Here is a 15,266-nt window from a genome sequence, read left to right as displayed (position 1 = left end):
ATACCCCCTCTTCTTCGAAGGGGGGCATAAAAATATAGTCAATGCCATTATTAATTTATTTAGTAAGGTTCCTTAAATGGTTGTTCGTATTAATAAAGTCGGAATAACCGGCGGTTTTCACACCGCGATAAAGTGGCGACAACTTTTTTGGGGCCAGTGAAACCCCTGAATATAGTATTCATACAAGGAAAATATTATTTTATTACATTATTTAAGGAAATTTGCATAATATTTAAGTGTTAAACATGCTTTTACTATACTTATGCATTGATTTCTGAATTTTACAATTTGTACAAGTTCGCGACTTGTTTTTCATAATTTTCAGAAGTTAACAACTCTTTTTTTTCACAATTTTTGAAAAGTTCGCGACTCATTTTTCACAAAGTGGGGGGGCCAGGGCCGCTTAACAAAATCAGGAAAAAAAAGCCCTGGACATATTCCTCATGCCAAGTTTCATTGTATGACTTTGGTTTATAAAACCAACCTCATATATAGATATTTGCATTGTTCTGATCACCTGGCAGAATTCCTCCTTCCTATTGAATACATATTTTCAATATTTAAAAATGAAAAGTTTTGGTATATGTCAACGGAAAATTGTGTATTTCTCACATGATTTGTTACAAAAATGACTCACATATCTGAATATTTCGTAGGCGAAAATTACATTTTTTTTATACTATAAGTAAATTAAAATGTTCAACAATTATGTCAGGAGTGTTTTTTTTGGCTCATGAATTTGAGTCTGGGCTTGGAAAAATTTTAGGCACCAAGCCGAGTTTGCTTCTCCTTTCAAAAAAATAATTGATATCCTGGCTCTATGATTGATTGCTTACATGTCCTTTATGTAAGGTGCATATGGGTCCTAAATGTCTATTGTACGTGAAAAATCAGAATCTTCCTTTAATTTTGTCATAAGATTATTGTTATGACAATAAGTTAACTATAGGCTACATACATTTTGCACTTGTTGCTGTAGCTCACACCCATGCCTCTATGTCCGATGTCGAGGGGTTGTCGGGACCAATTCCAGTGCTTCTGGTAGGACACCTCTAGGCTGGCATTGAAACCTTTAAGGGGCTTGATCAGCAGGTAGTCACCTGCAACAGTAACAGCACTTTAGTTTGTTTCTTAAGTAATTTCAAGACCTTCAACAAACCTACTCATACTTTTCCTGTATCAACTATCAATGTAGACCATTTTTACTGGAATTGATTTAATTAAGTTTATACATTTTTTGTTCTGTATAAAAAATTGTGTTGCTCTCTTGAGTGTAATCTTTTGTTTTTATTTAAAGGCATGTATTTGCTGCTTCTGCCCCAACAAATACAACTCAAACTATTATTATTCAAACTTCAAACCAGATATTTTGATAAAAACACCCAGAATTGTTTACACAATAGTTCAAACATGCGAGCTGCCTCAGAATGGTGCAACTGTTACTGGCTGATACTCACATGTTATCTGTCCAATGGGAAGATGTTTGAGACCGCTGATGGGTACAATCCTTGTTTCTGTGCTTGTGTGCAGATCTAATGGCAGGATAAAGCTGTATGCGAAGTACTTTGGTGCTGAAGGACCTTTTGATTGTGTTTCATGCAAGAAGAACTCCAACTGAAAGGCCTATAAATTACATTTTCAAAATAAATAATTGACCAATGGCAATATTTTTGAAAATTTAAAGAAAGTTACAAAGCATAAAATTATGTTAAATAAACTATAGCATTTTTAAATCCCTCATTAATTATTTTAAATACATACCGTATGGCAAAAAATAATTATCTTAAAAACCAGACTATTTACTTATTTTAATCTTAGGGATTCAATAAAAATTTAAATACATTTCACTGGTCAAAGGAAGCAACGCAAACAGTAAAACCTCATGCATAAATTACTAACATTAGAGTTATCTAACCTTGACTTGTGATTCACATGCACAAAAATCTCGGTCTCATTTCTTATTTTTGGAGGAAACCATATATTTTCTCAGGTAAAATATTACTTTTATTTGATAACTATTAAATTACATATAACTGTAACATGTATGTACTATTTTGTATTTTTGCAATCATCAATAATAATGGATTTATTGCATTTTATTTTACATAGAGGACTCCCCGTACGTACTCTATGTGTATGTGTATTGCTTTCTTAAGTTATATATTATTGTTCATTTTTATATTTTAATATTTGTTTTAGATATTCCTTGCCATAACATTGAAAAACGGTCTAATCATAACAAGACTATTGCCAAGCAATATATGTCCCCTACCGCCTATATCATTGTCAGATTAAAAAAAATTATATTTGTTGCCATAGCAACCAGAATTTTTGACGTAGGAAAAAAATGAAATGATGTGCATAATGTCCATATTGCCATCTATTGATGATTCAAGTTTCATGTAACAAGAGGGCCATGATGGCCCTGTATTGCTCCACTGCTGAAAAAAAAGGCTGAAACAAATATTCTCGGCATGTGCAAATACTTAAACATAGGTCCTATTTAAGCACATGTACACTTTTGTGACCCCCTGGGCTGGGTCAAATTTAACCCCAGGAGCATAATTTAAGCAAACTTGTGTCTGTCTTTGTAAGGTGGCCAGACAGTCAAGATGATGAGGCCCATTTTCTTGGCATCACTGTTGCCATTTGAGCAAACAACAAGAGCTGTGTTTGTGAAACACGATGCCCCCTACTGCTCTGCTTTGAAGCCGTATATTTGACATTTGACCTTGAAGGATGACCTTGACTTAACCACTCAAAATGTGCAGCTCCATGAGATACACATTCATGCCAAATATCAAGTTGCTATCATCAATATTGCAAAAGTTATGACCAAGGTGAAAGTTTTGGGACAGACACACACACATAATGACAGACAGACACATACAATGACAGACAGTCAGACAGGCCAAAAACAATATACCCCCGATCATTCGATCCGGGGGCATTAAAAATAAGTATGGTGTAGGCCTGAACAAAGTTTGGTGAATACAGAAAAGAAGATTTTATTAACACATCTTAAGTGTAAGAATGGCTTCATGAATGAATATGGCCCTGTGCATGTTTCATGTGTAGGAATGGGTTGATAAGTATTGGCCACAAAGATTCCGACTGACAAATAGTAGCCCAAAATATTCACTAACAGCAACTGGTAAATCTAATAAAAGGTGGGTGAATTTTGCCGTAAAAATAATATTTTCTAACTTAATTAATCAGTCTTAGGACTGAGCGTACCGTGTGCTCTGGGTCCAGAGTTTGTATCTCGAAGCTGATGTTGGTGTGAGGTGTTAACATAACACCGAACTCGTCCTGAAACCGCGCCTTTGACTTGCCCTTCTCAAGTTTCTGAAAAATACAAACAAAAAAATAACCTCATTTACATAATAAAATCCTTAAAAATGCCATCACAAAAGGTAATCACAAAGAGTAATCACACAAACTTAACTACATAAAGATATAATTCATGTTATGATCACAAAATGGCTACTTACAACAACATTGACAACAGCGTATGAGGCAATCAGTAGATTGTCCCTGTCATCAGCATTCTGTACCTGAAAGCAACAGCAACCCAGCAGACAATAAGCCAGAATAGCTTCCTGTGCATTACTGTTTGTCCAAGGATTCAAAGAAAATTAATTGAGCCTTGTCCTGGGAAAACTGGGCTTAAGGCATATGCGTTAAGTGTTGTCCCAGATTAGCCTGTGCAGTCCGTACAGGCTAATCAGGGACGACTGTTTTGGCTTTTATGATATTTTCTGTTTAAAGAAAGTCTCTTCTCAGCAAAAATCTAGTTAAGGCGGAAAGTGTCCTCCCAGCTTTGCCTGTGCAGACTGCACAAGCTAATCTGGGACGACACTACCCAATTGCATTAAACCCCGTTTTCATAGAGCAAGGCCCAATTGAGCCTCACTTTGGGAAAACTAGACTTAAGGCATGTGTGTAAAAAGTCGTCCCAGATGTCAGTCTGTACAGGCTAATAAGGGACATTGCTTTTCCCTTTTACCTTTTTTTCAAGTGAGTCTCTTATGAACAAAAATCCAGTCTAGTCTTAAAGTGTCATGCCTGTCTGGACTAATCTGGGATGACACTATAGGCACATGCATATAGCCCGGTTTTACCAAAGCATGGCTCAATTAGATTTGCAACTATGTGCTAAAATTAATCACTGAAATATAAAGCCACTCATTCCTTTATGCCTTCATCCTTGGTATGCTAAATGATATATAACCATGTCAAGTAACATTTAGGTCAATCAAAAAATTGTTGAAACAAAACACAGGTTGTTCAATAATTAAATTTCTAAGATTCTGAGTGGTTACCGCATTGTAACTCAAATCAAGTTGTTACATCAATCAACTGAGCAATAAAACAGTAATAGCAATGGGTACCATATTTAGGGTTGTGTAAAATTGTATTCCAAAACATATAGTAAAGATAGTTTGAGATTCCCTATTCATTATATATTTACCGCTCTGAATCTGAGATCTATTGGTGTACACTTGACACTGATCATTCTGTCTAGATACTTGGCATTCCATATCGTCAAAGGGTTGCCATGGAGGTGAATGTTTATCTGCGATTGGTCCGTCAGCCATCCCTGGGTGACATGCTTCTTACCACCTTTTAAACAAAAGGAACATCATGGTATTAATACATGTATTGGTAAATAAACATTATGCATGTGTTTTTTCTTAGAATTGACATGGTGACCTAGTTTTTTGACAAAATGATATTTTGATAAAGTTCCATTAATATGGCCCCTAGGGTGGTAATATGTTTTTTTATAATAAATGACAAGAAGACCTAGATTTTGACAATTGTGATCAAGATTTAATTGGCTTAGATATACATTCCAACCCAGGGGACAACAATTCCACTTGTTCGCTTGTATTGATAAGTTAAATCTTGAAAGGATGAGTGAATTACTCAAAAGCTGTTGTCCAACCGGAGGAGTGGACAAAATTATTATGTACAAACATGTATTTTCCGACCATTTACACTCTTTTGCATTAAATTAAATTCCTTTTCTAAAAGCATAACTATTCCAAAAGTAGAAATGATTGAAAGCGTACGTTTTTTCACTAACTTTAATTTCCTGTGTCATGAAATATAATTAAATCCAGTTTGATCCAGATTTTTTTCCTTTATTGTACATCACATTCATGCTTGTGTAGTGCCCAACATAAAAGACAGCTGTAAATCTCTTTTTGGTATCCCTTATTCTCGTAGTATTGGCTCATTGTATTGTGACTTTATTGAAAAAGCACTCCAGAAATACAGAATAGTTAATGTTTTTCCATTTTTATATTAAATGTTTAAATTTTTACATGTTTTTTATTCAAAGTAAAGTTTGTACTCTTTATAAATGACAATAACAACAATCATTATCATGACTATTATAACAGTTTTCATTGGAATGTAGGTCATGTTTACTGCAGGGTAATGCAAATTAAGTAACACATAATTGTGTTAGATTGTTCATGGTTTATTGGTAGGTTAATTAAATGTTGTATAAGCCGCTAGTGAAATACTTAAATATTTTAAGAACAACATGAGCAAGAATCATGTCAAAAGGGCCGGTATTATGAGAAACTGTCTACATGATACAGATAACTACAGGGAGCTAATTCTAGCCAGTATTTAGCCAAAACATGTCCGGTTCTAATGCAGTTTTTGTTGTTATTTCCTAGAATACACATGCAACTATAGATAGACATATAAAACATGTGTTTTTTTAAATATCTTTTCACATAAAGTTTTAGAAATATTCATTAAAAGGGTCAATTCTTCGGATACGCATGCTAATCATATCAGCCAATCAGTGCTCAGGCAGCAGAACACCGGTCATCCCACGCAAAGATGTATACAGTATGGTACATGTCACAGATCAATACTGACCTTTCTCCACGTGGTGTACATGAAGTAGAATTTGTGCATGCTTTTTCGGATGTGACCGAACTGTAGTGTATTGACTTTTCAGAAACGTTAAGAAAAGTCACACAGCCCCTTGAAATCTTTTGAAGGACTTGTGCATGTGTTTGTAGGACGAGAAAAAATTGTAAGGCACTTGTCCTTCAGAATTATTGAATTACTTTGTCTTCTGTGACCAAGTTTTATCAAGACTGAATTGTAAATATAGCTTCTAGATTGATAACAAGGTTTTCATGAAGATTTGACCTGTTCACCTAGTTGTTGGACATGTGACCCTAGCTCAAACCTGGACTAAAACAAGAGGGCCTGAAAGGCCCAAAGTCGCTCACCTGAGATAAAAAGAAATGATCTGTTCTTTGCAGCCCAAGATATCAATGGAACAAATGTTCTAACCAAGTATCATGAAGAATGAACAACAAATGGCCCCTTGGCGGCCATGTTTTTTTAACTGACCTGAACCATTTTTTAACTCTTCCAAGATATGTCCAAATTTCATGAAGATTGGAAAAAAAATGTGTCTTCTAGACTGTTCACATGTTGTCACTATATACATATAAAGAAAACTGCCCCACTCCCTGGCGGCCATGTTTTTTCACTGATCACGACCATTTTCAAACTCGTCCGAGACATCCACATAACTAATGTTTTGACAAAATTTCATGATGATTAGGCAAAACATGTGACTTCTAGATTGTTCACAAGCTTTTTTACTATATAAATATAAGGAAAAAGACCCCCCCCCCCCTGGCGGCTTACGCAATGAACCGGTCACAGGACGGTTACAAGTTATGTAACTTTGTAAGCACTTATGTTATGCAAAAATATTTATTTGATTAACTCTTATTTCCGGTCAGGACGAATATACTGACTGGTTGTAATTCAATTAACTAAAGGCGTTCAGTCAGGGACGCCTAAATACACTCAAAGAATGTATTTATAAGTGAAAACCAAGGCAGCTTTAACACACACTCAAAGAATTTATTTATAAGTGAAAACCAAGGCAGCTTTAACAAAAATAACTAATTTTTATTCCAAGAACTCGGAAAATGAAGAACAATGACAGAAAATTAAGAACAGGTACAAGCCAAGTCTAGAGAATCTAAGTATCGTTACAATAATAAACAATATACAGCAAATACCTTAATGAATGTAAAAAGAAGTTCAAAATCTGTAAAAAAAAATAAATTATATAAATATAAGTTACTGTTAGTCTAGAAAGTGCTTCAAAAATCTAGTTTACAAAATAGGTCAAATTTAATCCAAAGAACAATATTTATGGAGATTAGGAAACTTCAGTGAATCAAATGTAAAAATAAGAAAAATTTACTACAGTTATTGAAATAGAGTCTTTCTAATTTAGAAAATGCCAAATAAAAATAATCTTAATAATAAGAATAATTTAGAAAATAATGCCAAAATGTCTTGATGCTGGTGTTAAAAATAATTTAGAGTTTAATTATTTCAAAATTCCAACCTTTTTCAAGAGCTGTTAACTTTTCAAGAAATCATCAAGAGGTGTTTAAATCAGCCCAAACAGCTTATTTTATACAGTTCAGAAGAGATCAATGGCAGAGTAGTCAATTTTCCCTCAGAACAGTGCATTTATCAATGATCAATATCTTCCCAAATTCCAGAGCAGACCTAAAAATAGATTACTGAACCAGGTTAAACAAGGGAGATAAATACTGCATAAATACTGCAAAATCATGTACATGTTGTCTTTCTTTCAGTTATCTCTTAGTTGAAAGGCTTATCATAAGTGTTAATGACAAAAACAGTTATGTTAACTATGAAAATTCTGTGTTATGAAAAATTACATAACACAGTTAATGTCACATAATATTGACATAATAAAACCAAACTTTACTACGCAGGAAACCATGCAATGTTCTGACCAAATTTCATGAAGATTGAGCAAACTAGAAAGATAACAAGATTTTACTATAGCCATATAAGGAAAAATGCCCCGCCCCTTGGCAGCCATGTTTTTCAAGCCAATGTTACCATTTTTGAACTCATTTAAGATATCATTGGGACAAATCATCTGAGCAAGTTTCATGAAGATCGGAAAATAAATGTGGCCTCTAGAGTGTTAACTAGGTTTTACTATAGCCATATAAGGAAAAATTACCCGCCCCCTGGCGGCCATGTTTTTCAAGCAACAGACATCATTTTCGAACTCACCCAAGATATCATTGAGATTAATCTTCTGACCAAGTTTTATGAGGATCGGACAATAAATGTGGCCTCTAGAGTGTTAACAAGATTTTGCTATAGCCATATAAGGAAAAATGCCCCGCCCCTTGGCAGCCATGTTTTTCAAGCAAACGTAACCATTTTCGAACTCATCCAAGATATCATTAAAACCAATCTTCTGACCAAATTTCATGAAGATTGGACAATAAATGTGGCCTCTAGAGAGTGAACAAGGCAAATGTTGACGTCGCACAACGCACGACGGACGACAGACAAAAGGCGATCACAAAAGCTCTCCATGAGCACGTTGTGCTAAGGTGAGCTGAAAAATACTGTGATCTATTTGTACTTGTACACAGTTGGATAATTACTCACATTGAACATATGCTCATCAGCTTTGTACTCGTCTAAATACATGACAGTTTTGTACACAATGCTGTACAATAACCTAATATTATGAGTACTGACAATGTGATTAATGTGACTACAGTCAATCTTGTATTTAGGGACCACTAAAGGGAGTAACCAAAAGTGGTCTCTTAATAAAATGGTCTTTAAATGAAAAAAAAGGCCATTTGAGATGAATGCGGACCTTTGATTTTAAATCCAGATATCGGATTATCTCTTTTCTTTATCTTTTTTTACTTAAAATAAGTTGTATTTGTTCTCTCTAATTCTAAATACAATATAAATGGTTTGCACGGAGAATGGGTTTTTCCGACTCCAAACTCATTCGCGATTAAATTTACGTGCACTTTTACTCTTCGACACTTCCAATACCCGAATTTTCTCATTTAACGTTAATACTTTCCGTTTTGACATTTTAATTTCTGCATGTAAGCTTATATATATATCTGACTCAATTATGGTACAAAGGGATATAAATAAAACACCTTGATTGAAAAATTTGCTAACACAAACTAATTATGCTACGTTAATACTTTCCGTTTTGACATTTTAATTTCTGCATGTAAGCTTATATATATATCTGACTCAATTATGGTACAAAGGGAAATAAATAAAACACCTTGATTGAAAACTAAATAAACACGCCTGATTGGAAAATTTGCTAACACAAACTAATTAGCATAATAACTATCACATTTTTTAACGAACAGATTTCGCTACATGTTACCGATTAATAGTTTATTTTTTACACCTCTCGAGAACACTGTGAAAATGTTTGTCGCGTCGGCACATTGTTTCTGCAATAAAATTGGCGATCAAAGTTGTCACTTAACGTCCCAGATAGTAAACTCTTTAACCCGTAGACTGTTGGCAATACCTCACTGTATTATTTGACACCAAAAATTGATACACAGTCAGCATTAACACCGGTCAGAACCGGTCATCAACACAAAGGAAAATGGCTGGTGTGAAATCACAACAAAGGTGTGATCGTTCAAGTTATCGGCTTAGATAAACAATCAACACTGATTTGTCCCTGAACGGTCAACAGATTTACCACTTTTACCTTAAAGCGGTCGCTTAATTCAAGACTCGGGCATAAAAATACACTAAAATCAGCGGTCCCTGGTCGCGTAAGACAAAAGTCGCTTAATACAATATGAAAATATAGGTAAAACGCTCGGGCAGGATTTAAAGTGGTCGCATAAGACAAAAGTCGCTTAATTCAAGTGGTCGCAAGCACAAGATTGACTGTATAATATGAAATACCGGTACTTCTGAGGCATAATAAAACAAGGGCTGTTTGTAAAACATGCATGCCCGCCATATGGGCTGTCAGTTGTAGTGGAAGCCATTGTGTGAATACATTTTTTGTCACTGTGACCTTGACCTTTTGACCTAGTGATCTGAAAATCAATAGGGGTCATCTGCCAGTCGTGATAAATTGATCCAATTTAGCTGGATGGGAGAGTCCACTAGGCATAAATGGGTTAAAGTTTTAGGGGAAAAAAAATACAATGATATTTGACCTTTGACCTTGAAGGATGACCTTGACCTTGACTTTTCACCACTCAAAATGTGCAGCTCAGTGAGATACACATGCATGCCAAATATGAAGTTTGCTATCTTCAATTTTGCAAAAGTTATCAAACTTTAACCAAGGTTAAAGTTTTTGGACACACACATACAATGAATGAAATATGGGCTGTCAGTTGTAGTGGCAGCCATTGTGTGAATACCTTTTTTGTCACTGTGACCTTGACCTTTGACCTAGTGACCTGAAAATCAATAGGGGTCATCTGCCAGTCATGATCAGTTTACCTATGAAGTTTCATGATCCTAGGCATAATTATTATTGAGTTCTAATAAGGAAACCATTTTACTGTTTCGCGGCACTGTGACCTTGACCTTTGACCTAGTGACCTAAAAATTAATAGGGGTCATCTGCCAGTCATGATTAATGTACCAATGAAGTTTCATGATTCTAGGCGTAAGCATTTTTGAGTTATCATCCGGAAACCATTTTACTATTTCGAGTCACTGTTACCTTGACCTTTGACCTAGTGATCTGAAAATCAATAGGGGTCATCTGCCAGTCATTATCAATGTACCTATGAAGTTTCATGATCCTAGGCGTAAGCATTCTTGAGTAATCATCCGGAAACCATTTTACTGTTTCGAGTCACTGTGACCTTGACCTTTGACCTATAAATCAATAGGGGTCATCTGCCAGTCATGATCAATGTTCCTATGAAGTTTCATGATCCTCGGCTTAAGCATTCTTGAGTTATCATCCCAAAACCATTTTACTGTTTCCAGTCACTGTGACCTTGACCTTTGACCTAGTGACCTGAAAATCAATAGGGGTCATCTGCCAGTCATGATCAATGTACCTATGAAGTTTCATGATCCTAGGCTTAAGTATTCTTGAGTTATCATCCAGAAACTGTTTTACTGTTTTGAGTCACTGTGACCTTGACCTTTGACCTAGTGACCTGAAAATCAATAGGGGTCATCTGCCAGTCATGATCAATGTACCTATGAAGTTTCATGATCCTAGGCCTAAGCGTTCTTGAGTTATCATCCGGAAACCATCTGGTGGATGAACCGACGGACATGTGCAAAACAATATACCCCCTCTTCTTCGAAGGGGGGCATAATAATGCCAAATATGAAAAACCTAAAATTTTCTCAGAAACTCATCTGAATCACCCACCATAATCACCAAATAGTGAGATCTCTTCCTGATAATCTACACCAGACATGGCCTCTGAAAGTAGACACAATTTACACACAAGAATATAGTATGACAAGCATATTGATGGCAAATTACTGAAATAAAACATTTAATTAGTATAAAATTTACTCTTAGTACTCCTTTATTGGCCGTAAGTTGCACACAAAAATCGATGCACAAAAGTTCTTAGTGTCGAATGCTTTAAACTTTCAGTCAAAGTGCCAAACACCATATGTTCAAATTCAGCCTTACAGCTAGGTTATACAGAAGTGGAGAGCATACGTAGATTTTTAAAAAAGTTAAATGTAACTTGTGTTTCACTTTTCCTAAAACCATATGCAGCTTGATCACAAGAAAAACAAGAGGGCCTGAAAGGCCCAAAGTCGCTCACCTTAGATTACAAGATATTATTGGGACAAATCTTCTGACCATAAAAAATGCCCCGCCCCTTGGCTGCCATGTTTTTCAACCAACCGGCATCATTTTCGAACTCATCCAAAATATTATTGGGATGAATCTACTGACCAAGTTTCATGAAGATCAGACAATAAATGTGGCCTCTAGAGTGTTAACAAGATTTTACTATAGCCATATAAGGAAAAATGCCCCGCCCCTTGGCAGCCATGTTTTTTAAGCAAACGTAACCATTTTCAATCTCATCCAAAATATCATTGAGACAAATCTTCTGACCTAATTTCATGAAGATCTGAAAATAAATGTGGCTTCTAGAGTGTTAACAAGGTTTTACTATAGCCATATTAGGAAAAATGCCCCGCCCTCTGGCGGCCATGTTTTGTAACCAACACGCACCATTTTCGAAGTCGTCCAATATATTAATTGGATGAATCTTCTGACCAAGTTTCATGAAGATCAGACAATAAATGTGGCCTCTAGAGTGTTAACAAGATTTTACTATAGCCATATATAGCCATATAAGGAAAAATGCCCCGCCCCTTGGCAGCCATGTTTTTTAAGCAAATGTACCCATTTTTGAACTCATCCAAGATATTATTGAGACCAACCTTCTGACTAAATTTCATGAAGATTGGACAATAAATGTGGCCTCTAGAGAGTTAACAAGGCAAATAGTGACGGCGCACAACGCACGACGGACAAAAGGCGATCACAAAAGCTCACCATGAGCATGTTGTGCTCAGGTGAGCTAAAAACACATCTTCATATTAAGAGATATGATAATAAGATACTGGGGAAAAATGGAAGGATAATCACATTTGCCTATCAAGAACTAGGATACCATGAGTCTGGGGCAAAAAGAGCACAAAAAGAATGACTTTTAAAGAGAGTATGCACGATTTTTATATGTTTTAAATTGTAATATATTGATAACAACAGATGTGTTTGTCAGAAACACAATGCCCCCTATTGCCCCGCTTTGAAATAACATTTCAATATATCATTTGGCAGGTTTAGATATTATCCCCCTTGAAGGATGACCTTGACCTTTCACCACTCAAAATGTGCAGCTTCATGAGATGCACATGCATGCCAAATATCAAGCTGCTATCTTCAATATTGCAAAAGTTATGACCAATATTAAAGTTTCGGATGGACACACAGACAGACAAACGGACTGACAGTTCAACTGCTATATGCCACCCTACCGGGGGCATAAAACATATAATAGGCAAGAACAAGAAACCCTCAGAGACGGGTGAAGCTCCCCAAAGGTTTTTTTTGGCACAATATTGCACTATATATTCAGATAAAAGGAAACGTCTTGAGGGGCATAACTTTGGCCAAAATAATACGATGGATGGTTTAGCAACTTAAAAATTTCAAAGGGCCATAACTCTCTAAATAAATCATCTAAACAGAACCCACTAATAACATGCGCATCTCCTCAAGGTAGTTAAGCTTCCCATAAAGCTTCATTGAAGTCCAGTCAGTAGTTGGGGATAAATAGCCCCGACAAGAATTGCACTATATGTACAGTTTATAGAAAATTTAAAAGGGCCATAACTCTGTGAAAAATCATCTGACCATAACCGGCTGATAATATGCACAACTTCTGTTGGTAGTGAAGCTTCCCATAAAGTTTCATTGAATTCCCGTGATAAGTTGCTGAGAAATAGCTCGGACAAGAATTGCACTATATGTACAAGGGAAAATTTCAAAGAGCCATAACTCGGTGAAAAATCATCCGACCATAACCGGCTGATAATATGCGCATCTCCTGTTGGTAGTGAAGCTTCCCATACAGTTTCATTGAATTCCAGTCATAAGTTGCTGAGAAATAGCTCGGACAAGAATTGCACTATATAAACAATGGAAAATTTCAAAGGGCCATAACTCTGTGAAAAAATCATCCGACCAGAACCGGCTGATAATATGCACATTTCCTCTTGGTAGTGAAGCTTTCCATAAAGTTTCATAGGACAAGAATTGCACTATATGTACAATGGAAAATTTCAAAGAGCCATAACTCTGTGAAAAATCATCCGACCATAACCGGCTGATAATATGCGCATCTCCTGTTGGTAGTGAAGCTTCCCATACAGTTTCATTGAATTCCAGTAATAAGTTGCTGAGAAATAGCTCGGACAAGAATTGCACTATATAAACAATGGAAAATTTCAAAGGGCCATAACTCTGTGAAAATATCATCCGACCAGAACCGGCTGATAATATGCACATCTCCTCTTGGTAGTGAAGCTTCCCATAAAGTTTCATTGAATTACGGTCATTAGTTGCTGAGAAATAGCCCGGACAAAAATTGCACTATATGTACAGTTAATGGAAAATTTCAAAGGGCCATAACTCTGTGAAAAATCATCCGACCAGAACCTGCTGAAAATATGCACATCTCCTCTTAGTAGTGAAGCTTCCCATAAAGTTTAATTGAATTCCGGTCATTAGTTGCTGATAAATAGCCTGGACAAGAATTGCACTATATGTACAGTTAATGGAAAATTTCAAAGGGCCATAACTCTGTGAAAAATCATCCGACCAGAACCGGTTGATAATATGCACATCTCCTCTTGGTAGTGAAGCTTCCCATAAAGTTTAATTGAATTCCGGTCATAAGTTGCTGAGAAATAGCCCGTACAAAAATTGTGCACGGACGGACGGACACACAGACGGACGAACAGACGAAGCGGCGACTATATGCTCCCCCCAAAATTTGTTTTGGGGGAGCATAAAAATTATACATTGAAGATGAATTTCATAAAATGCAGCAAAGACAAATTAGCGCCCGAGCCGATTGTGACGAAGATATTTCGTACATATTTTCCTACAATAACCAAAGCGCTTGTCTTTTTATTATGATCGGAGTAAGTGTTCGTGTGTCGTATGAATAGATATCGTTGCAGGAAATTAAACTGATCCGTAAAAGTAAATTGACATTCACATCATACATGCATGATATACATGCATGCGAATTCGACTGTACAGACATTTTCGATTTCAGAATTAAATATCTGGCTTATTTTGCATTTTTCGACACATGTTCTTCTTAACTTTTATTTCAATTGATATTGAAATATATGTATAATAAGTTTTGTTACACATTTTATATAAATTCATAAATATTTGACAAAATTGTGCATACTCTCTTTAAACAATAAATATGATATGTTACCCGCAATAAAGAAAATTCTAGGCTTGATATTGGTCTCCCATCGTGTGATGACAACGGTCTGGTCTTCATCCTCCACAGGAAAACGCGCCACAAAGTAGCGGTACTTGATGGTGTCCCGGTAATCAGTGAACTTGAGCTTCAGTGACCAGACATCCCTGAGAAACAAGCAGCTACACGTGTTCCTATACGATCGTTGCTTGGGAAAGAGGGTCTTATTGAATGCACGTTAAGTATCGTCTCTGATTGGCCAGTTTGCAACTGATTATCAGGGACCACACTTTCCTGTTTCATGGTATTTTTCGTTTAACGGAGATTTCTTCTTAGCAAAAATCCTGTCAAGATGGTGTCATCCCAGATTAGCCTGTGTAGACTGCATAGGCATTTATT

General features: G+C 36.0%; 1 protein-coding gene across 5 annotated transcripts in view; it reads right to left on the bottom strand.

Annotated features, from left to right (window-relative positions):
• Positions 1–15,266, bottom strand: part of LOC127876146 (putative glycerophosphocholine phosphodiesterase GPCPD1 homolog 2) — a 64,966-nt gene that overhangs the window by 31,636 nt on the left and 18,064 nt on the right. For all 5 annotated transcript variants that reach the window (XM_052421128.1, XM_052421129.1, XM_052421131.1 and 2 more), the window contains 7 exons: positions 14,880–15,034; positions 11,258–11,311; positions 4,475–4,626; positions 3,495–3,557; positions 3,238–3,348; positions 1,458–1,623; positions 959–1,100 (listed from right to left, as the gene is read on the bottom strand). In XM_052421128.1, coding sequence (XP_052277088.1) covers positions 959–1,100; positions 1,458–1,623; positions 3,238–3,348; positions 3,495–3,557; positions 4,475–4,626; positions 11,258–11,311; positions 14,880–15,034 — 843 coding nt within the window. The remainder of the gene's footprint in view (positions 1–958; positions 1,101–1,457; positions 1,624–3,237; positions 3,349–3,494; positions 3,558–4,474; positions 4,627–11,257; positions 11,312–14,879; positions 15,035–15,266) is intronic.

The sequence above is a fragment of the Dreissena polymorpha genome, chromosome 4 (genome assembly GCF_020536995.1).
Source record: "Dreissena polymorpha isolate Duluth1 chromosome 4, UMN_Dpol_1.0, whole genome shotgun sequence".
Classification (NCBI taxonomy): Eukaryota; Metazoa; Mollusca; class Bivalvia; order Myida; family Dreissenidae; genus Dreissena; species Dreissena polymorpha.
This window is presented reverse-complemented; position numbering and strand designations above follow the sequence as displayed.